This window comes from Cololabis saira, chromosome 23, assembly GCF_033807715.1.
Source record: "Cololabis saira isolate AMF1-May2022 chromosome 23, fColSai1.1, whole genome shotgun sequence".
NCBI lineage: Eukaryota > Metazoa > Chordata > Actinopteri > Beloniformes > Belonidae > Cololabis > Cololabis saira.
The window spans coordinates 34710460-34732558 of record NC_084609.1 but is presented as its reverse complement, the minus strand read 5'-3'; the positions used below and the strand labels follow the sequence as shown (position 1 = coordinate 34732558).

Genomic DNA, 22099 nt, shown 5'->3' with positions numbered 1-22099 from the left:
GAGAGAAAAAAGTCCAAATGTCGAGAGAAAAAAGTCCAAATGTCGAGAGAAAAAAGTCCAAATGTCGAGAGAAAAAAGGCGAAATGTCGAGAGAAAAAAGGCGAAATGTCGAGAGAAAAAAGGCGAAATGTCGAGAGAAAAAAGGCGAAATGTTGAGAGAAAAAAGGCGAAATGTCAAGATTAATGTTGAAGTACAATCTCGAGGAAAAAAATTATAGGTCGAGAAAAAAGTCAAAATTTTGAGAAAAAAGTTGAAATGGCGAGATTAAAAGGAAAGGAAAAGGAAGGGGAAAAAAGAGAAAAAGGGAACAAAAAGAGGGGAAAAAAAGGGAAAAAAAAGGTCAAACATTTCTGAAAAAGCTCCAGGGAGCCACTAGGGCGGCGCTAAAGAGCCACATGCGCCTCTGGAGCTGCATTTTTCCAGGATTCTGATTGGCTAGCATGACTTTATCTTCTCGTTACACTGCCCCCTGCAGGTTTGGCTGCTCATAGCACCTTAACAGCTATTTATGCAGGTTCCTGGAAATGATGGTATTTTTCAAAACGTAGAGGGAGAAATATCCGTTTTTGTAAATACCCGGCTGTGTGGAAACGTGGCCTTGATGATTACGCTAAGAGAGGGAGCTTACCTAGAAACCTTGGAGCAGCTTAGGTGATAAGAGTCTGGTAATCACAGCAGTATTGGAGATACTGCCAAAAATAAGGGAATCTGAGTATTTACCTGGATGCATCACATTACTTTAGGCTGGAAAATCCCCCCAGGAAGGCTGTGACGTGCTACTTACGCAATTCTGTGGTTTCAAGACTAAAACAAGAACAACCATGGACAAAACCGTAGGTTCCCTTTCTGGGAGGAACCAGTTCCAACGTTGACTTTCACTGTAATGGAACATCTGGGGCTGTGGTCGTTTCTGCAGAACTGCTCTGTATTTGATAGTTGTTCAGTACTGGAGTTGTAAAAAGAATCAGGGGGGATGGGGGATTTTATCATATGGGGACAGATAATTTGTGCTGATTCCAAATAATATATTACAAATAATAGCAGTGACCAAAACAGCTGCAGAAATACTGCAGGAATGACATAGCAGCAGTTAAATGCAGCCTTCTGTAAGCTTTAAATATCCACTGGGCTTACATCAAATACATCAAAACACAACAATAAAAAACACTTTTCTGAACTTATCAATATGACTCTGTCCTTCACAGGATAAGTAACATGGATCACTGCAAAAACTCACAATCTTAACAAGAATATTTGTCCTATTTCTAGTTAAAATGTCTCATTTTAGTAAAAAAATCTCATTAACAAGACATATGTTTTAACGGTTACAGCAGGTAGCAGAAAGTAGCTGGTGTTAAAGTCTATTTTTTATTTTAGTTAACAATTAATTTGGCATGTTGACGGTAAACTTTGATCTTCGGGGAGGGCTAACGATGGATGGATGGATTGACGAGTGCCTGTCTCCGGAAAAAAAAAGACGACATGCAGAGCTGTAAACTCTCCCACTCCGTTAAAATCGACCTGTGTTTATCTTCATATTTTCGTTTGGCCGTGCATTTTTCCCTGCCATTTTGAGAGTGCACCACAAACGCAAAATTCAGCAGGAGCGCGCGCCCGTATGGTTCAACGGGTCTAGCAGGCGACTCATATAAACCTTCCCCTGTACAGCGACGCGGGTTGGATTCCAGTCGTGGCATATTTTGCCCCCACTTCCTACGTGTTTGTCTTTCACTGCACCTATCAAATAAAGTCGCAAGAGCCCCGGGTTGCCCATCACTGCTATAGTTCGTTTCATAGTGTTACTTTATGGTCAAACGACACAGCATTTTCTACTCAACACCCACTCCTGAATCCTGTAACCCTAATCTTGCACACAGTTCACACGTACTAAAAATGCTGCGCGTTGCTATGGTTACTGGCGCCCCCCCTGCCTCGCAGTGCGCATCCAGACACACATGACACAGACACAGACACTTGCTTCCGCTCCTCCACATTATTATGAAAAAAAAGAGAGAAATGGGCGAGAGGGTTGGATTTGTAAGTCGCACTGGTGCTCCTAGTTAAAAAACTATGTCGCACGGCCTCCAGAAAAGGTCGCAAAATGCAACCAATTGGTCTCATTGTACATGTCTCATTTTAGTTAAAAAAATCTCATTACACTTAAAACAAGACTCATCACTGGAAAAAACAACAATTTTTACCTGTTCCAAGTAGATTTTCACTTAAAATAAGTAGAAAAATCTTGTTCCACTGGCAGATTTTTCTACTTATTTCAAGTGAAAATTTACTTGAAACAGGTGAAAATTGTCAAATAAGTTATTTTTCTGGTGATGACTCTAAATGTTGAAATAGCAGTAAAACCACATTCATTAATGAAATGACATAAGGGATGGAAAGGAGGGATGTCAGTTTTACAGGGGGGATGATTTGGACCGTTTTTATTTCAGGGGGGATGATTTGGACCGTTTTTATTTCAGGGGGGATGATTTGGACCGTTTTTATTTCAGGGGGGATGATTTGGACCGTTTTTATTTCAGGGGGGATGATTTGGACCGTTTTTATTTCAGGGGGGGATGCCATCCCCCCTCATCCCCCCTCAACCCCCCTCAACTCCAGTACTGGTTGTTCTCAATCTGAGGGGAATTAACACTGGTATCTTAACAGTACTCGGTATTGGAAGTGTATCAGAACATCTGAACATAAAACAACACTCCACCTCCAGGGTTAGAGGACCAAACATTCACTCCTGCTCGTTTCTTTCCAGACATCTACGTGTGCATGATCTCCTTTGCTCACAACGTGGCAGCGCAGGGTAAATACATTGCGATTGCCAGCACCACGGTGGAGACCAGCGACCCTGAGAAGGAGGTGAAGCCGGCCCTGGACCTGCTGGAGCCCATCGAGCAGAAGTTTGTGAGCATCAGCGACCAGTTTGAACCCACTAACCTGGGCACCGACAGCCAGGTAAGGACACGGGGAATCACGCTGGGGGATCACACGCTCCACCTTATTCACAAGAAATCCAGGCTACTTAAGGCACTGGTTCCCAACCTTTTTTCCTTCTTCCCCCCTACTTGTGTCTAAGACCAGCCAGGGTTCTTTTTTGTTTTGTGTTTTTGTCTGCATATGTATTAATGGATAATACCAAGTTGGTAAAAACCTAAGGCATACATGGATTTTTAATATATATCATATACAGGACTGTCTCAGAAAATTAGAATATTGTGATTTTATGTAATGCAATTAAAAAACCAAAATGTCATACATTCTGGATTCATTACAAATCAACTATTTAATCAGTAATATTAAAATAATAAAAGGTTTGCAATATTTCAGTTGATTCAGACAAAATTTGGTGCCCCCCCAGAGATCTCTGGGCCCCCCAGGGGGGCTGGACCCCAGGTTGGGAGACACTGTTTTAAGGCAGGGTTTGTCAAGCGGTGTCACCGAGGCCCTCTGGTGGTCCGTGGTGGTATTGCAGGTGGCCCGTGAAATTGTAAATGGAAAACAATAATAATTTTAAAAATATATATTTATTCTTTAGACTCAATTTATTTTCCATTTACTATTCATTTTTGTGAATAATTTACCAATCCAAATTATGTCAAATGAGTGAGAGTGAACTTTGTAATATTATAAGCGCTCTTGACTTCCTATTGTTCATTTTTCATTGACTGTTTTTTATTTTGTCTTTTCATAGCAAAAGGTGCAAATAAAAATATAAACTGATGAAAATAAATAGCCTATATAGGCCCATACTCTTATTTAAAAGCAAGGTGCAAAATAAAACAAACATTCCCAAAGGGTCTTCTTGGTTATAATGGTGGGACTGGGACAAAACCAGTTGAAAACCTCTGCTTTAAGGGATCATTTTAGCTTCAATCACTTGGTGTGACTTGATTTGCTGGATGTTTGTCCAGCAGCTGCTGTGTTGCTGCTCCACTGCTGTTACAGTGGAGCTGCATCTACACAGGGAACGAGGTTGCTGCTGCTCTTTGTTGTTGCTTGTTGAGTTTGACTGAGCTGCCTGAGGTTGTCCGTAGAGTTGTACCTTCATTTGATCAGCTGTTTTCATCTGTAAATGTGCCAGTAACCAGCGGAGCTGCATTAACATAGCTGTTGGAAGGATGTGCTCTTTACTCTTCCATGCTATTTGCTGACATTTCATGTGAGTAGTAAGTGGAGAACAAGAAACGTGTGTCTACTTTGTTTAATAAAGCAAATCCACTTTAAGCTGGGAATAAAACCAAACTCCAACACCAGGTGCAGGCCCTTTTAACCAGTCAGTTCCAGTGCTGGTTTGGAGTCGGACCAGCTTTTTGAACTTTCTGAGTCAGGAGAACTGGTGCTGTGCTGGAGGGGATTGCCGTGTCCACCAGAACGCTGTCCTGCCATTATTGTCAAGTCTGAGTGCAGCCAGGAAACAAGAGACAAGTCCTCACTAAACACAAGCACGCCCCCTGCTGGGGGGAGGGGGCTGCTACACACATTCACTTAGTGAAAGGAGGGTTGCTTTTTGTTTTGGGTTTTTGTCTGCATATACAGGACTGTCTCAGAAAATTAGAATATTGTGATAAAGTTCTTTATTTTCTGTAATGCAATTTAAAAAAAATAAATAAATAAATAAAAAATAAATAAATAATGTTATACATTCTGGATTCATTACAAATAAACTGAAATATTGCAAGCCTTTTATTATTTTAATATTGCTGATCATGGTTTACAGATTAAGATTCCCAGAATATTCAAATTTTTTTAGATAGGATATTTGAGTTTTCTTAAGCTGTAAGCCATGATCAGCAATATTAAAATAATAAAAGGCTTGCACCGTTTTTAATTGCATTACAGAAAATAAAGAACTTTATCACAATATTCTAATTTTCTGAGACAGTCCTGTATATTAATGGATAATACCAAGTTGGTAAAAACCTAAGGAATTTATGCATTTTTAATATGCATTATATATTTTTTAATATCATATATATATATATATATATAGCTATTGAAAACATCAGAAAATTGAAGGGGGTAGTCTGTATAGTTGTTTTTAGTGACTCCTTTCATTATTGGACTCACCAAACCATTTACATGTGTTTCAGGTGCAAAATGAACGTTTCTCGCTGAGATACGGCCAAAAAGCGGATTTCTGTGATAACACTGGGGAAATACATGAAGCAAAGCTTGAAGTCTTGACGCTTGGTCCGACTTCAAAACAGAAATTAAAGTGATGAGGACACCGAACTTTATGATTTGACCGTTTAACGTTAGCTACCCAAAAATCCAACATTACCTGATACAAAATGGGATCCTCGTACCAGTTGTTTCTGTGAATTGCAGTGATCCATTTGTCTCTCTTAAGCTTATTTTTCAGTAGTCTGTAAAACAATAACTCAGATTTCTTGCTAAATCTATGAGTACAGTCGATCACACAACAGCTCTTTCCCATTCTAGATGTTTTCCAGTTGCTCAAACTGAACGCTGGAACGCTTTACGCTGACACTCAGTCTTTCTGACACTCAGTCTTTCTGACACTCAGTCTTTCTGACAATCAGTGGGCGTAACCCGCTGTGAAGTCACATCTGTGACGTCTTTCCCTCATTTGACCATTTAATTCAGTGGTCCCCAACCTCCGGGCCCCGGCCCGGTACCGGACCGTGGGTCATTTGGTACCGGGAACACAGACAGAAAAAATAATTTCTGTAGAATCCCCGACTGATGATGGATGACTCTCAAACTGATGGTTCACAATGTTTTTATTCCTTGGATGTAAATACACTGCAAACACACCGTAAGAGCAATAAAGGAATCAAATAAAATAGTTAGTCTTTCTACATTCACTACTTTCTACTGCGTTAAACTTTTACCGTTAAAGTCCAAAGCGCCGGATGTTGACGAGGTGTCGGCGAGACGCCTTCAAAATAAAAGCACTAAATATCGGTCTCCTCAATATATAACAAATAAAATAAAAGCCTGGCTTTAAATAACGTTAATGAGAAAACAAACATAAAAACACATTTATAGAAATACTCATATTAAAGGTAATTTACAATTTCCATTTTATTTTATTTTTTCGACAGTGATGTATTATTATTATTATTATTATTATCATTATTATTATTATAGAGAAAATACCAGTTTTTAATGCCGATCTTGTCATTTTATTTAGTGTTTATCAGCTACACCTTTAGATTGGGCCGTGAAAATATTGTCAGACATTAAACCGAAACGGTTGGGGACCACTGATTTATGGCGTCTCGTTTTCAAAAATTGGGGTTGGACTTTTTTTTTTTGTTTTGTTTGTTTTTTGAGGAAGAGAAAAAAAACACGGCAGAAATGTTGAGTAAAATGATTTTTATTGTATTTTGTCCTGTCTCAGATCTTCATCTCCCGCTCCTACGACGCCACCACTCACTTCGAGACCACCTGCGACGACATCAAGGACATCTACCGGAGGATGACCGGCTCGGACTTTGACTTTGCCGAGATGGAGCGCAGGAAGCAGGACATCTTCGGAGACGCCGCCGAGTGAAGGCCCCGCATCCTCCCCATCAGCAAGACGGAAGACAACGGAAATCTGACAAATAAGCAAAAACCTACACAAATACGTACACCACCGTGGGCAGGCTGAATATCCAGGTAGAAGGTTTGCCCACGGAGGAAGAAGATGATGATATATAGAGAAATTTGATATAGTATAGGGTTTATTCAGGGAGGGAGCGATGCTTTTCCAGAGCCCGTTCAGGTGGATGATGCACTAAACATCGGTTATGCCCAGCTGTAAACACGCATAGTCCAAAGATGCCAAAACAAGTAATTCGTAGTATCTTACCGGAAGTATCCATGGGTGGGCGGCGGGGCTCCAATTCTTCTGTCGTGTAAAAGTTTCTGCAGAATTTCAAATATCTACAAAATCCAATATTTTGTTTTCTTGAAGTTTTTCCATGTTTGGATAAAGAGAGAAGTGGGCTTGGCTTTTGTTTCTTTTTGTATTCAACCATGTAACAGTTTCCTTTGTCAGGTGTGGTAATAAAGGCCCGGTAACAGCAGAAAGTTCCTTAGCCGACGCAGCAAAATGGTGAGGTTTTTGTGAAATAAAGTGGTAAAATGTGTGTGTGGGCTTGGCATTTTCATATCCATCCTTTCATTTTCTCGATATATATATCCGCTTTGTGAAATCCCTCAACAGCCGGGACAGCGCGGTGTAAAAGCCGAGCCGTCCTGGAGAGGAAGAAGCACCTGAACCTGTTAACAGCTCGCTTTAATGACATGATTAGTTTGTGTGTGATGTGGGATGTTGGGGAGACCGGTATTAACAGCAGACGGTAACCATGGTGACTGTAACTGATAAACACGGACCAAATGTGCAACCGCAGCAGTACTGGATTGGTTCTGGTTGGAGCCTTGTTCTGTTGGATTTAAAGAACTGTTGAGGAAAAAAAAACCTTGTGCTCAAATGATTTCTGTCCTGCAAACTGACATTTGTGACTTATTTTTCTGTATGGAGGTAGATTTGTTTCTTACAACGGAGTATTAGGGCCAAACTAAGACAAAAAAGAAATGGAAATTACGAGAATAAAGTCATAATAAAATAAGAATAGTCGTAAAATTACGTGAATAGTCGTAATATTTTGAGAATAAAGTGGTAATATTACGAGAATAAAGTCGTAATATTAAATATATTATAAATGTATAAATATAACTTCATAAGATGCTCAATATTCCTCATTTTAACAGGGAGAAGCTGCTCTTCCTGTTAGAGTTCTATAAATTATATTCTCATAAATTACGACTTTATTCTCGTAATATTACAACTTTATTCTTGCAACATTATGACTTTATTTTCGTAATTTTACGACTTTATTCTCATAATATTATGACTTTATTCTCGTAATTTCCAATTATTATTTTTTGTCTTAGTTTGGCCCTAATACTCCGTCGTAGTTTCTTAATTATTCAATCAAAAAAAAAATCACTTCAATCAAAAAAACTTTCAATCAAAGAAAGTGCTTGAATGCAAATACATTTTTGAGACTCAAAAAAATACATTTGAACACTGTTTTTCTTTGAAAGGAAATGTTTTCTTTGATAGAAGTGAAGTTTTTTTGTTTGAAGCAACTGTTTTGATTGTAGTAGGTTTTTTTTGTGTTTGGGCCATATTATTATGGGTAGGACATTTGTGTCTTTATCATTTAATCAAAAAAGGTTTCTTGAAAAAGAAAAAATATTTTCAATCAAAAAGTGTTTGAATGCAAAAAAAATATTTGAGACCCAAAAAATTGCATTTGAACACTTTTTGAATCCAATATTTTTTAAGTGAATTTTTTTTTTAATTGAAAATATATTTTTTGATTGAAGCAATCTTTTTTTTGATTGAATAATTAAGAAACAAATCTACCTCCATATTTGTGTAGTGTAAAACTAATAGTATGGGTTACTGTCATTTTAAGTTAGTCACGAGGAGACGTGTGTGGAAGTAACTCAGTCCTGTAATTGTTCCTGAAGTTTGTCTTTGTATTTAAGGATTCGACAGTGTTTTAATTGTTAATTAGGATCCCCAATAACTACAGCAGGACTGCAGCTATTCTTCCTGGGGTCCGCCAAACATTTAAAAATAATACAGCACTAAACATAACATCATAAAAGCAAACCAAATACATTTCCACTAGGTAAAGAGAATATCAAATTAAAAATACTCTGCAAAAAAAAGCAGAGACATTCCACAAAATGAAGACATCGAAATGAGAAAAAAACCAAAACACTGCACAGTTAAGATTCATCTGAGGTCTTCAAAAAGTCTGAAAAGCAGTCCACAATTTCAATTCATTTGTAGTCTAGAACTTCACAACTGATCTAATACAGAAAAAAAGAAAGAAACCAATACATTCAACAACAGTCAACTATGTTTCCATTTCCAGCAGGTCAGACAATCAGTCTCAGCAGCTGCTGCTTTCAGTGATCTCTATTCAAGGTTCTAGAATTGTTACTTATACTGATTCAAAAGATGTTGCTTGACTAATAATTTGAATGTTCTTATGCTGTTTGTTTGTGGGATGTGTTTGGGAAATGAATTCCACTCATACACGGCCCTGGACACAACAGTCCTGTTAGCAGCATTACAATCACATTTGGCAGCAGAATCTCCTCCAGCTGCAGGTCTGGTGACTATATATATATATATATATATATATATATATATATATATATATATATATATATATATAATGTGTATATATATCTCAATCAGAGCTGGAACAGAGCTCCCTTGGTGTAAGTAGCAGGGGATAGAAAACATGTAGAAACTAAAACAGAAACAAGCAGAAACTTCCCACTCATCTTCTTTGGGCCAGGATAAACAGGAAAGAGCGAAGCGGTGATGCTACTGCTGCTGTTACCATGGTAACAGCTGCTACTGCTGCTGTGACAGGAGTTGTTACCATGGTAACAGCTGCTACTGCTGCTGTGACAGGAGTTGTTACCATGGTAACAGCTGCTACTGCTGCTGTGACAGGAGTTGTTACCATGGTAACAGCTGCTACTGCTGCTGTGACAGGAGTTGTTACCATGGTAACAGATGCTACTGCTGCTGTTACAGGAGTTGTTACCATGGTAACAGCTGCTACTGCTGCTGTGACAGGAGTTGTTACCATGGTAACAGCTGCTACTGCTGCTGTGACAGGAGTTGTTACCATGGTAACAGTTGACATCAGGACTAAAGTAGTAGTAATAGTTTATTTGGTCGATCAGTTTCCATTGATAAATACATTGCATTTCATTTCCTTTAGTAGGAAAGACATAATAAAAAAAAGAAGTAAGGAATAAACCGACCAAAAGGTGTAGCTGAAGCCTAAGCTTATTGTGCCTTCCCTTTTTAACTTTGCTTCATAGTACTACAAAAAAAGAAAAAAAAAAGAGCAGAGTAAACACACATGCAAAACAAGAAGGAAGACAAATGTAAATATGATGGAAAAATCAAGTAAAAAACAAAAAGAAGACGGATGTCAGAAAAACAACTAACAGAGAAAGTAAATAATCAATGATTAGAGGAAACAGAAACAATCTCTAGAAGAGTGAAAACAACAGGAAAACATATTGGTATATAAATATTACAACAATTATTATTGTAATCATATAGTATGGAGCATAATATATATATATATATATATATATATGTGTGTATATATATGGTTTTGTATCACACTAATGTTCTGGATCTTTCGATTATATTGGATTTATACATCGTTTTAAATTTATTTATTGAACTACAGTTTTTTAATTCATTATTTAGGCTGTTCCATATTTTAACTCCTGCAACCGATGCGCATCTTTCTTTAGTATTTATCCTAGTTTTGGTTCTATTATATGAATCTTTCTTTAGTATTTATCCTAGTTTTGGTTCTATTATATGCATCTTTCTTTAGTATTTATCCTAGTTTTGGTTCTATTATATGCATCTTTCTTTAGTATTTATCCTAGTTTTGGTTCTATTATAAGCATCTTTCTTTAGTATTGATCCTAGTTTTGGTTCTATTATATGAATCTTTCTTTAGTATTTATCCTAGTTTTGGTTCTATTATATGCATCTTTCTTTAGTATTTATCCTAGTTTTGGTTCTATTATATGCATCTTTCTTTAGTATTTATCCTAGTTTTGGTTCTATTATATAAGGCAGTCTCTCTAGCTGGAACAGACTCTGGTACAGGATGGAAGGAGATGCTTGTGTGCCTTATACTGTATAAGGCACACAAGCATCTCCTTCCATCCTGTACCAGAGTACTTATACATTATACTAATGTATAAGTTATACATTAGGAGGGCAGTGTTTAATTCAACTATATCAATTAATTTAAGGAGTAGTACGTCCCAATTAATGCATACTACTGATATTTACTCAAAAGTGTGCCGAACTGAAGTATACTTTTTGAGTATATACTGTTTAGTCTGGCATTTCTGACGCACCGACGCTGCTCTGATGCCCTGATGCTAAACTGCATTTCCCACAAGCCCCCGCGGCGGTGACGTCATCGCGCAGCCATGGAGCCGACGGCCGCGCGGCGCTCGTTCCTGTGTGACATCGGTGAGCAACAACAACAACCTGTCCTAACTGCATGAGAGCGTCCCACTAAAGTCGCACTGCGTGACATCGGAGCTCTCTGTCCTGAAACACTGAAAACGTTAATATGGGGCCCACGTTATTTTGATTGAAAGCTGAAACTCGCTTTTTAAGGCTGATTTATGGTTCCGCGTTACACCAACGCAGACCTTACGCCGTCGTTTTAACGCGGAACCATAAATCAGCCTTTACTCACCGCACTACCCGCCCGTGCGCTCCTGAAAGATACTCCTAAAATAACTCCTAAAGGAGTAAAGAGACAGGTAAAATATGTGTGAGTACTTGTAATCTTCCTACGTGTGTACTTTCTAAACAGAATTTAAATGCTCTTCTATTTTCTTCCTGCTGCTCGCGTTGAAAGCCGGTTGAAAGCGCTGTAGGAAACAGTCATTATGAGGAGCAGGTGTTCTGACAAAAAGTGATTGCCTGCCAGAATGTGATTTGTGGCCGCGGGAGCGCGCACAGCAGCCCGTTGAGCGATAGCGCTAAAACGTCAGATTTTCAGATTATGAAGCTCAAGAATGAGATCAAGTCATATTTAGGCAGAAACAACTTTTCATTAACTGTATTTGGCCTTCAATCAATTTTTGGCAGGTAAAAAGACCCATTTTCAGGGAAGAAATCAGATTCTGGCAGAAAATCACTTTTTGGCACGACACCGGTGTTCTGCCAATTTCTGCTGCTTTGCCAAAAAATGCTCCCTAATGGTTTTCTACCTTTGTAGAGCTACAATTTTACTGTGTTTTACTCCCTAAACCACTTCCTTGTCTCTTGCCAGGCCGTCATTGTAAATAAGAATGTTCTTAATGACCTGCCTGGTTAAATAAAGGCAAATGACTGAATGAATATCAAATAAAGCGGTAGAATTGTTTTTTTTTTTTAACTTTATCGTATAATGTTCACAAAGTGTAATGCAATTCATGTCATGAATAGTGTATTTTGATGGATCAAATACTCAACATCCCATATTATCAAATTTACATGGTGCAAGAAATGATGCAAATTTTAATCGACTGTGCGCATGCGCAGAACCACAAAGTAGCATTTCTCGGCAGGTAGCAAGGATCGGCAGAAAACCGGCTGATCCAGTTTGTTGAAATGTGAAGTTATCAGAGGTGTCTTCAGTATTCACAGTTATTACTCAGGTAGAAGTATAGATACTAGAGTTTAAAAATACTCCTGTTGAAGTATCAACTCAAGTTTTTTACTCAAGTAAAAGTATAAAAGTACTGGTTTCAAAACTACTTAAAGTATAAAAGTAAAAGTAATGTAAGGGGGAAAAAGCCATTGAAAATGAATGCTTCTTAGTATAAATCAAATATATTAAAGATCCATATATGTGTACTATTGAGCATTAACATGTGTTAATATAAATATATGAAAGAAGCATATATGTGTACTATTGAGCATTAACATGTGTTTCAGAGAGCAGCAGATATGATGACTAGTTGCCTATAAGTATTGTAATGGTGCAAAAAGTCAAACTTCATGTTCATGTTATCATTTATCCTAACCTTTATTGGAATGTACATCCAAGTTTAGTTGCAGGAATCTGAGGGAACGGATGTAAGAACAAAACTGGACAAGAACATCTGAAACAACCACAACCAAATTCACTCTATCCAGATGGAGCAATTTAACTGGATAGTTTTTATTAAAGGCCCAAATGAAATAGAGTAACAAGGCTGTTTTACTCCAATAATTACTCCAGTGAAGTATAGATAACCAAAATTTCTACTTAAGTAAGGTAACGAAGTATTTGTACTTCGTTACTTGACACCTCTGGAAGTTATCTCTATGATACCTCTTCATTTCACTACAAAAACCTCAATAAAGTGGCAGAAAGAAATATTATCCTATTATCTTTAACTTTATTGAGGTTCTTGGAAATGAGGTAAAAGGTGGTAAAAGCTGAAAGCCGCGCGGAAGATCTAAGAAGACGAACGACGTGAATGTTGAAAGATGGTTAAGAAGCTCGTTCCAGCCAGTACTCGAGTTGTAAAAAACAATCAGGAGGGATGGTGGGTTTTATCATATGGGGACAGATAATTTGTGCTGATTACAAATAATACAATATATTACAAATAATAGCAGTGACCAAAACACCTGCAGAAATACTGCAGGAATGACATAGCAGCAGTTAAATGCAGCCTTCTGTAAGCTTTAAATATCCACTGGGCTTACATCAAATACATCAAAACACAACAATAAAAAACACTTTTCTGAACTTATCAATATGACTCTGTCCTTCACAGGATAAGTAACATGGATCACTGCAAAAACTCACAATCTTAACAAGAATATTTGTCTTATTTCTAGTTAAAATGTCTCATTTTAGTAAAAAATCTCATTACACTTAAAACAAGACTCATCACTGGAAAAAACAACAATTTTCACCTGTTTCAAGTAGATTTTTACTTGAAATAAGTAGAAAAATCTGCCCATTTTTTAGCTTGTAATGAGAAGATAAATCTTGTCCCACTGGCAGATTTTCCTACTTATTTCAAGTGAAAATTTACTTGAATTTACTTACTTACAGGTGAAAATTGTCAAATAAGTTATTTTTCTGGTGATGACTCTAAATGTTGAAATAGCAGTAAAACCACATTCATTGATGAAATGACATAAGGGATGGAAAGGAGGGATGGCAGTTTTACAGGGGGGGATGATTTGGACCGTTTTTATTTCAGGGGGGGATGATTTGGACCGTTTTTATTTCAGGGGGGGGATGATTTGGACCGTTTTTATTCCAGGGGGGGATGATTTGGACCGTTTTTATTTCAGGGGGGATGATTTGGACCGTTTTTATTCCAGGGGGGGATGATTTGGACCGTTTTTATTTCAGGGGGGGATGATTTGGACCGTTTTTATTTCAGGGGGGTATGCCATCCCCCCTCATCCACCCTCATCCCCCCTCAACTCCAGTACTGGTTCTAGTTCACGAGCCAGACCAGATTCTGATCCCACTCACGGTGGCAAAACCTACTGTAGGAACATCTTTGAACAGGTTCATGTCTATAGATGATATTTTAGTATGATAAGTGGCAGCTTAATGACAGTTATCAGCACATAAAGTTATCCACCCCCCCTGCATATATAGGTCTCTAAATGCAGGGGACAGACAGATCCTGTTCTGTGCTCATTTTCAGACCTTTACTCAGATGTTATGGGGGCGTGTTTGGTACCATTTTAAAGTGTACACTCCTAGCTTTTATTTATTTATTTATTTATTTATTTTTTCTTCCTTGTTTGCACACATATTAATGATTGATACCATGCCGGTAAAAACCTAAGGCATATATATATGTGCATTATTACTATATTTAATATATATATATATGCATACATATGCATACATATACATAAATATACACATACAAACCCAGTGATTTTTTTTTTTTGGGGGGGGTGGGGTGGAGGTGACATCCACTGCTAATCCAGGAAGCAGGAACACACGGAGGCCTCACGTCAAGCACTGGAAATCTGCAACAAAAAACCACAAACAAAACACAAAACCAACACGGAGCCCACCAAAACACGAGCAGCAATCGACCCAAACCTGGAGATCTGATCACAGTCTGAGCTAAGCTACCGCTAACTAACCCCAAAAAATACAGAGCCAGCATGCAGGTGAACAAGCCTGTGTGTGTGTGTGTGTGTGTGTGTGTGTGTGTGTGTGTGTGTGTGTGTGTGTGTGTGTGTGTGTGTGTGTGTGTGTGTGTGTGTGTGTGTGTGTGTGTGTGTGTGTGTGTGTGTGTGTGTGTGTGTATGTATGTATATGACTGACTGAGTGACTGTGTGTGTGTGTGAGCGTGTATATGTATGTGTGGCTAAGTGTGTGTGTGTGTGTGTGTATGTCTATGTGGCTATGTCTATGTGGCTATGTCTATGTAAGTGTGTGTGTATATGTGCATGTATGATTGCATGTATCAATATATATGTGTGGCTAAGTGTGCCTGGAACCCAGGCCACCAGCAACCCCACAGAGGGGAGAAGTAGGAGGGAGGAAATCCACCCCCCCCCCAACATTTTGTTTTGTTTTGCTGCCAATGGAGGCCCAAATCCTCCATGGCAGGACCCTTCCACACCGCATTCTCACCGACAAAGATGCACAATCATGCACCTTTTCCCCCTCCCGGGGGGGTCCAGCACCGTTTCCCTCCCCGGGGGGGTCCAGCACTGCCAGAAGGCACCCCAGGCTGCGCCGCGAGCGCCGCCAGGCCCGGGCATCTCGACCCACCTATCTCAGGCGGCGAAGGAACGCGGGTGGTGTGGGCCCCTCCCGCCCCTGGTGTTGAGTGCATGTGATTAATGCCATAAAAACAGGGAGGGGGAGGACAGGGTATCATGCTGACAATGATCCCCCCCTCCCGAACTAAGTGTCCTTGTCAAATATATTTATTAAGTGTTGAATGTGCAGTGTCTACAGTGCTGTTAAAACCGTGAGGCGGGGAGTGCCGGGCCACTCGGGACAATGCCCCCCACGACCCGGACCCCCCGCCCCTTCGCCTATGTGCGTATGAGTCGTGTAAGGGGGGGGGGAGCGGAGGCTGAAGCCAGGAGGCAGGACCAGCAGAGCCGGCCCTGAAAGGATGCCCACGCTCCCCCACCGGCCATCCAGTAGACGGGGGCCGGCCCTCCGAGCCGGGCCAGGGCCCCACCGTACCTCCACAGGCGCCCCCGAAGCCCCCAGGCGGAGGGGGAAACGGTCCAACATCCCCCCATTCATACTGACAACATAAGACATAGACACCTGGGAATGGTGCCACCCCCTAGCTTTCATTTAGACCTAGTTTTGGTCCATTGGTCAAAGGTGAAACTGTCTTAACAACTAGTTTTCACTATTTTCGCCTAAACTGTAGTGTTTTTTTTGTAGCACTGTGAAATGTAGGAACATCACTGACACAAAAAAGCAAAACTGAAATACTCACAGGAATGTAACAATTCAAGAAATGTATCATCTTCTTCTGCCGAGGTGTCCTACTTCGGTAGAAAATACTACCGTACGATCCCCGTTCATTTTATCTCAGGCTTTTTCAAGGCTTTTTCATGCAAATAGACGATTTAACAGCAGGAAGTCAGAATGTGCTTCACATAGATCTATTTGCACGATGGTTCGGCGGAAGAAAAAAACCCGTCAGATCACGCTTCCACATAAATAAATGTTGATGTCTATGTGGAAGCGTGGTCTGACGGGGTATTTTCATATAAGGGACTGGTGCAGAGCTGCGGTTCTCCCGTAACGGCTCTTGTGTTGTTGTTGTGTTGTTGTGGTAGGGTCCTGGGCGGACCGCACAGCGCTGCATGAAGCAGCCTCCCAGGGCAGAGCTCTGCAGCTGCAGCAGCTGCTGGACGGAGGCACGTCGGTGAACACGGTGACGGTGGACAACATCACGCCGCTACACGAGGCCTGTATCCAGAATCACCCCATCTGTGTCCGGCTGCTGCTGGAGGCCGGAGCCCAGGTGGGTGTAGCGCTGCTGCCCTGCTACAGCCATGCTGCTGCCCTGCTACAACCCTGCTACAGCCGTGCTGCTGCCCTGCTACAGCCCTGCTATAGACTTGCTATGAGTCCAGCTTCAGCGGTGCTAGCATTGATCCAGCGGTGCTAGCATTGATCCAGCGGTGCTAGCGTTGATCCAGCGGTGCTAGCATTGATCCAGCGGTGCTAGCGTTGATCCAGCGGTGCTAGCGTTGATCCAGCGGTGCTAGCGTTGATCCAGCGGTGCTAGCATTGATCCAGCGGTGCTAGCATTGATCCAGCGGTGCTAGCATTGATCCAGCGGTGCTAGCATTGATCTAGCGTGATGTAATCTAATCCAGAATACCTGATGAGCTTCATACAGTTTTTGACAAGAATTTGAGTCGACACATCTTTGAATTTTTTTTGAAGACACTGCTTCCATTTACTACAATTGACATGTTCTTTTCCATTCTGTAATTGTCTCCCGTCTCGCTGAGACGTCCCTGCCCGTCTGACGGAGACATCCCTGTCCCTGCAGGTGGACATCCGGACCATCCACGGCAGCACTCCCCTCTGCAACGCCTGCAGCTCCGGGAGCCTGGACTGTGCCGAGCTGCTGCTGGCGTACGGCGCCAAGGTCAACCCATCCCTCACCGCACTCACCGCGTCCCCGCTGCACGAGGCCTGCATACGGGGTAAACCGTCGGGGGGCCGGGTACTAGGAATGGGTGATATTTTACCGTTCACGATATACCATCAAAAACATTCCCCACGGTAAGAATTTGTCATCTTGCGGTAAATTCAATTCAATTACATTTTATTTATATAGCGTCTAATACAACAGATGTTGTCTATAGACGCTTTCCAGAGATCCAGAACATGAACATAAACGTAAACATAAACTTAAACATAAACCCCCGAGCAATTATTTTATAAACAATGGCAGGTAAAAACTCCCATAGTGGGAGAAAAGCCTTAAGCCAAACAGTAAAAAGGATAAATTCCCGTTGATGACGTTTTTGTGTAACAAACATGGTGGGAGCCGGATCTGAGAGCGAGGAGCTTGTTGTTAAGCGAGGCTTCAGCTCCGTTATCTGGAACTGGTTTGGATTTAAAAAGAGTGACGAGGAGCAAACATCAGCAAAAACAGAAGGAAATGGTTGTTACATTTTGATATAACGTTTGACTATTACGAAACAAAAATTGCAATAATATCTAATTTGTGGCATGTTCCAACCACAGGTTAATTTGTACATTTTATTTATATTAGAAGAGGTCATCACTGATTGGTTTTTATTTTCAGTGAACGTTTATTTATTTGTACTGTTTCTTTATTTATCAGGTTGTATTTTTTTCTACTTTGTGATTTTATAAGCTAAGAAAACTTGAAGGACAATGGTACTTTTGCTGTTTGCTCTGTTATCCCACTGTTTAAGCCAGTTACAGTTTATACAGTTTGAATAAATGTTGAGTCTGTTCTTACATTTCAAACTTGTTTCATTTGAGTCATTCCAGTTTTGCAGTACAGGTGTATTCATTTAATTTATTTTTATTAATTCAATTTAATTGGTGTAGTTTAGTAGTATTTAGTATCTTTTAGAGCAGTGATTTGGCTCCAAAGACTGAATGTGGTGATAGATTTATAGTTACAAAGGTGGAGTTGAATTGGTATTTTTTTATCGTCATTTTTATCGTTATCGGGATCAATGACAGAAGTCATCGTGATAAATCTTTTAGTCCATACCGCCCATCCCTACCGGGTACGGGGGGGTGCACGTCGCCGTGGTGACGCCAGTCTCATGTTCTGCTCAGGAAGTGCTGACGTGGTGAGGCTGATGATCTCCAGCGGCGCCAGGCTGGAGGCCTACGACGTCCACTTCGGCCCTCCCCTCCACATAGCCTGCGCTAAAGGACACCTGGACTGCGTGGCGGAGCTGCTGCGGGCAGGTCAGTACGGAAGCTGCACGTCTTTAGAGGACCGCAGATCAGTGACTGTGTTTCCATGCATCAATAACCCTTTTAAAACCTGAATATTGGCAATAACCCTGAATTTGCACGGCCATGTAAACACCAATAACCCCTTTGAATAACCAGAATTTGCTCATATTCTGGTTTTTAAAAACCCCAATTTGACCCCTGGGTTACTCCTTTTAAAACCTGAATATTTGGTCATGTAAACGCCAAACGGAATATCCCCATCAAACGGAACATTAATTTGTTTTCTGCTCATGCTCTGTTCACAAGGAATCCTGGTCTTTTGAGTCCAGGAAGTTCTTCTAAACACGGAGAAACCAAGACCAGGAGGAGACTAATCACTTCATAAATGTAATGAAGGATATGAACATTTCTGCATTTGTAGACGGTAGAAAGTACCGGGATAGCCAGATTTAAAAGAAGGAGAGAGAAAAGTTGCGTGAAGCAGCATTTGTTTTGAATTTGGATACAGGAAGAAGAAGCAGAAATGACGGGAATTGCGTCATCACGTTCTTCGTGCGTCGCTGGTTTGATCCAGATATCCTGAATGATTAATTACCATGTAAACGGAATATTCCCAATGTTTCAGTAACCGGAATATTAGCAATAAACTGAATTTTGACTGCATGTAAACGTAGTCAGTGTTTCAGTGTTGGAACTGACGTCATGCAGGCGCCAACGTGAACTCGGTGAAGTTCCACGAGACGGCGTTGCACCACGCAGCTCAGGCCCACAGGGAGGACCTGATCCAACTGTTGGTGGAGTTTGGCGCCAACGTGTATCCACGAGACAACGTCGGGAGGACACCTCTGGACTACACCACGCCGGCGTCTCCCTCCTACCACCTCCTCAGCTTCTATGAGAGTAAGGGCCAATCCCAATACACCCCTACTTTCTACCACTAGCCCTCCCTCACTTCCACTACACCTAAAAAAGAAGCCACAGATTTTAGTGTCCTTGAAATCTTCCCAGGGGTCTGTCCCAATACTCCCACTACTCCTACTTTCAGCACCACCCCTAAAATCAGGAAGATGAGAACCAAAAGCTGTTCTAATTTCAGCTGTAGTGCTGTTAATATGACACTTTATTAAGTTTTAATATTTTTTCAGGCGTAAAAGTAACCGTTAAGATCCCCAACCTGGGCTCAGTTTATCCAAATAACGCCTGTTAAGAAATTTGACCCGATGTTTTCGGAGATGAGAAGAGCCGCCGGCTCGGAGCAGCAGCAGCTCACGGCCGGGTCAACCTGCGCCGTCGTCCCGGGGGAGAAACCTGCAGCTCTGTGGAGAATTACCACTGGCTGAAATAAATCATTTAGGAAGATAAATGTTGGTTTAATAGATGAAATCTAACAGTTGTAGCTACGCCTGTTAAGAAATTTGCTCCGAAGATTTCAAGATTTCTGCCTGCCGGCTTGGGAGCTGATTTATGGTTCTGCGTTAAATCGACGATCGGTCAACTAGTGAGCATCTGAAATCCCTCGATCCGTAGGGACAGATTCATAGCCACTACACTAGTTTTCTTCACTACCACTAGGTGAAAAGAGGAATTGGGACACCACTACCCTCACGGGAACGCGCAAAATGTAGGTGTAGGGATGAAAACTACGCGTAGGGGGGGGATTGGGACAGGGCCTAAATCTGCTGCTTGTGTCTCGTCAATCCCTTGCAGTTGTTTGTTCTGCGGCCTCTCTGACGTCTCATTTCGACAGGTAATCCTCTGGGCCTGCAGCAGCTGTGCAGGATTGCGGTGAGGGGGATTATGGGAACCCGAGCATCAGAGGTCATTGGTCAGCTGGACGTGTCCCCTCGTACCCACAGATATCTCCTGTACTGGGCTGATCCCACACCAGTACCGGACGCTTGATTCCCTAGACGGAAACATCATGGATAGCACATTTACTTAAAAAGAATTATTAAAGGTTTTATTCATAAAAGATTGTGTATATGTAACGTGGCTCAAGATTGCACTGTTCATCCAACCATCCATCCATCCATCCATCCATCCATCCATCCAGACACTCACTTCACCCCAGACACTTCACCCCAGACACTTCACCCCAGACACTTCCTCCATCTCTTCCTCCATCTCTTCCTCCATCTCTTCATCCATATATTCATCCATCTCTTCCTCCAGCTCTTCCTCCAGCTCTTCCTCCATCTCTTCCTCCATCTCTTCCTCCAGCTCTTCCTCCAGCTCTTCCTCCAGCTCTTCCTCCAGCTCTTCCTCCATCTCTTCCTCCAGCTCTTCCTCCAGCTCTTCCTCCAGCTCTTCCTCCAGCTCCAGATGTCCCCAGTCGAGGTCAACAGCTCCCCACCCGCACCGTAAACGGTGCCGACAGAGTACTGCTTCCTCCTTCTGAGGCGCCGAACAGTCCTCCAGAATTTTCTTGAGGCCGACCGAAAGTCTTCCTCCATGGCCTCCCAGAACTCCTCCCAGACCCGAGTTTTTGCCTCCAGGACCGCCCGAGCTGCTGCTCACTTGGCCTGCCGGTACCCATCTACTGCGTCAGGAGTCCCACCGGCCAACATAGCCCGGTAGGACTCCTTCTTCAGTCTGACGGCATCCTGTACTTCCAGTGTCCACCACCGGGTTCTAGGATTGCCGCCACGACAGCCACCGGAGACCTTGCGTCCACAACTTCGAGCTGCCACGTTGACAATGGAGGCAGAGAACATGGTCCACTCGGACTCGATGTCCCCCGCCTCCCCCGGGATCCGAGAGAAGCTCTCCCGGAGGTGAGAGTTGAAGATGTCCCTGACAGAGGGCTCAGCCAGACGTTCCCAACAGACCCTCACAATCCGTTTGGGTCTGCCCGGTCTGTCCAACCTCCTCCTCCACCAGCGCATCCAACTCACCACCAGGTGATGATCAGTTGACAGCTCAGCCCCTCTCTTCACCCGAGTGTCCAAGACATGCGGCCGAAGGTCAGATGAAACGACAACAAAGTCAATCATTGACCTCCGGCCTAGGGTGTCCTTGTGCCACGTGCACTGATGGACACCCTTATGCCTGAACATGGTGTTTGTTATGGACAAACTGTGACTAGCACAGAAGTCCAACAACAAAACACCGCTCGGGTTCAGATCGGGGAGGCCGTTCCTCCCAATCACACCTCTCCAGGTATCACTGTCATTGCCCACGTGAGCGTTGAAGTCCCCCAGTAGAACAATGGAGTCCCCAGTTGGAGCACTATCAAGTACTCCTCCCAGGGACTCCAAGAAGGCCGGGTACTCCGCACTGCTGTTCGGCCCGTAGACACAAACAACAGTGAGGGACCTTTTCCCGACCCGAAGGTGCAGGGAAGCGACCCTCTCGTTCACCGGGGTGAACTCCAACACATGGAGACTGAGCTGAGGGGCTATAACCAAGCTCACACCAGCCCGCCGCCTCTCACCCTGGGCAACTCCAGAGTAGTGGAGGGTCCAGCCCCTTTCAAGGAGCTGGTTCCAGAGCCCAAGCTATGTGTGGAGGTGAGCCCGACTATCTCTAGCCGGTATCTCTCAACCTCACGCACAAGCTCCGGCTCCTTCCCCCCCAGCGAGGTGAC

General features: G+C 42.0%; 2 protein-coding genes across 3 annotated transcripts in view; both read left to right on the top strand.

The window, feature by feature from the left end:
- gdi2 (GDP dissociation inhibitor 2) overlaps positions 1 to 7110 on the top strand; it is a 35206-nt gene extending 28096 nt beyond the window's left edge. The window contains exons 9-10 of the mRNA XM_061714427.1: positions 2766 to 2965; positions 6378 to 7110. Coding sequence (XP_061570411.1) covers positions 2766 to 2965; positions 6378 to 6530 — 353 coding nt within the window. The 3' untranslated portion in view covers positions 6531 to 7110. The remainder of the gene's footprint in view (positions 1 to 2765; positions 2966 to 6377) is intronic.
- Positions 7111 to 10998: 3888 nt separating this feature from the next.
- Positions 10999 to 20628, top strand: asb13a.1 (ankyrin repeat and SOCS box containing 13a, tandem duplicate 1). Of its 2 annotated transcripts, none has more exons than XM_061714382.1 (6): positions 10999 to 11075; positions 16389 to 16576; positions 17114 to 17270; positions 18388 to 18522; positions 19222 to 19413; positions 20261 to 20628. In XM_061714382.1, the coding sequence occupies exons 1-6, from the start codon at positions 11033 to 11035 to the stop codon at positions 20413 to 20415; spliced, it is 870 nt and encodes a 289-aa protein (XP_061570366.1). In that variant the 5' UTR covers positions 10999 to 11032; the 3' UTR covers positions 20416 to 20628. The 2 variants fall into 2 exon arrangements, with proteins under 2 accessions (XP_061570366.1, XP_061570367.1); XM_061714383.1 differs by lacking the exon at positions 10999 to 11075 and adding an exon at positions 11280 to 11385.
- The last annotated feature ends 1471 nt before the right edge of the window (positions 20629 to 22099 follow it).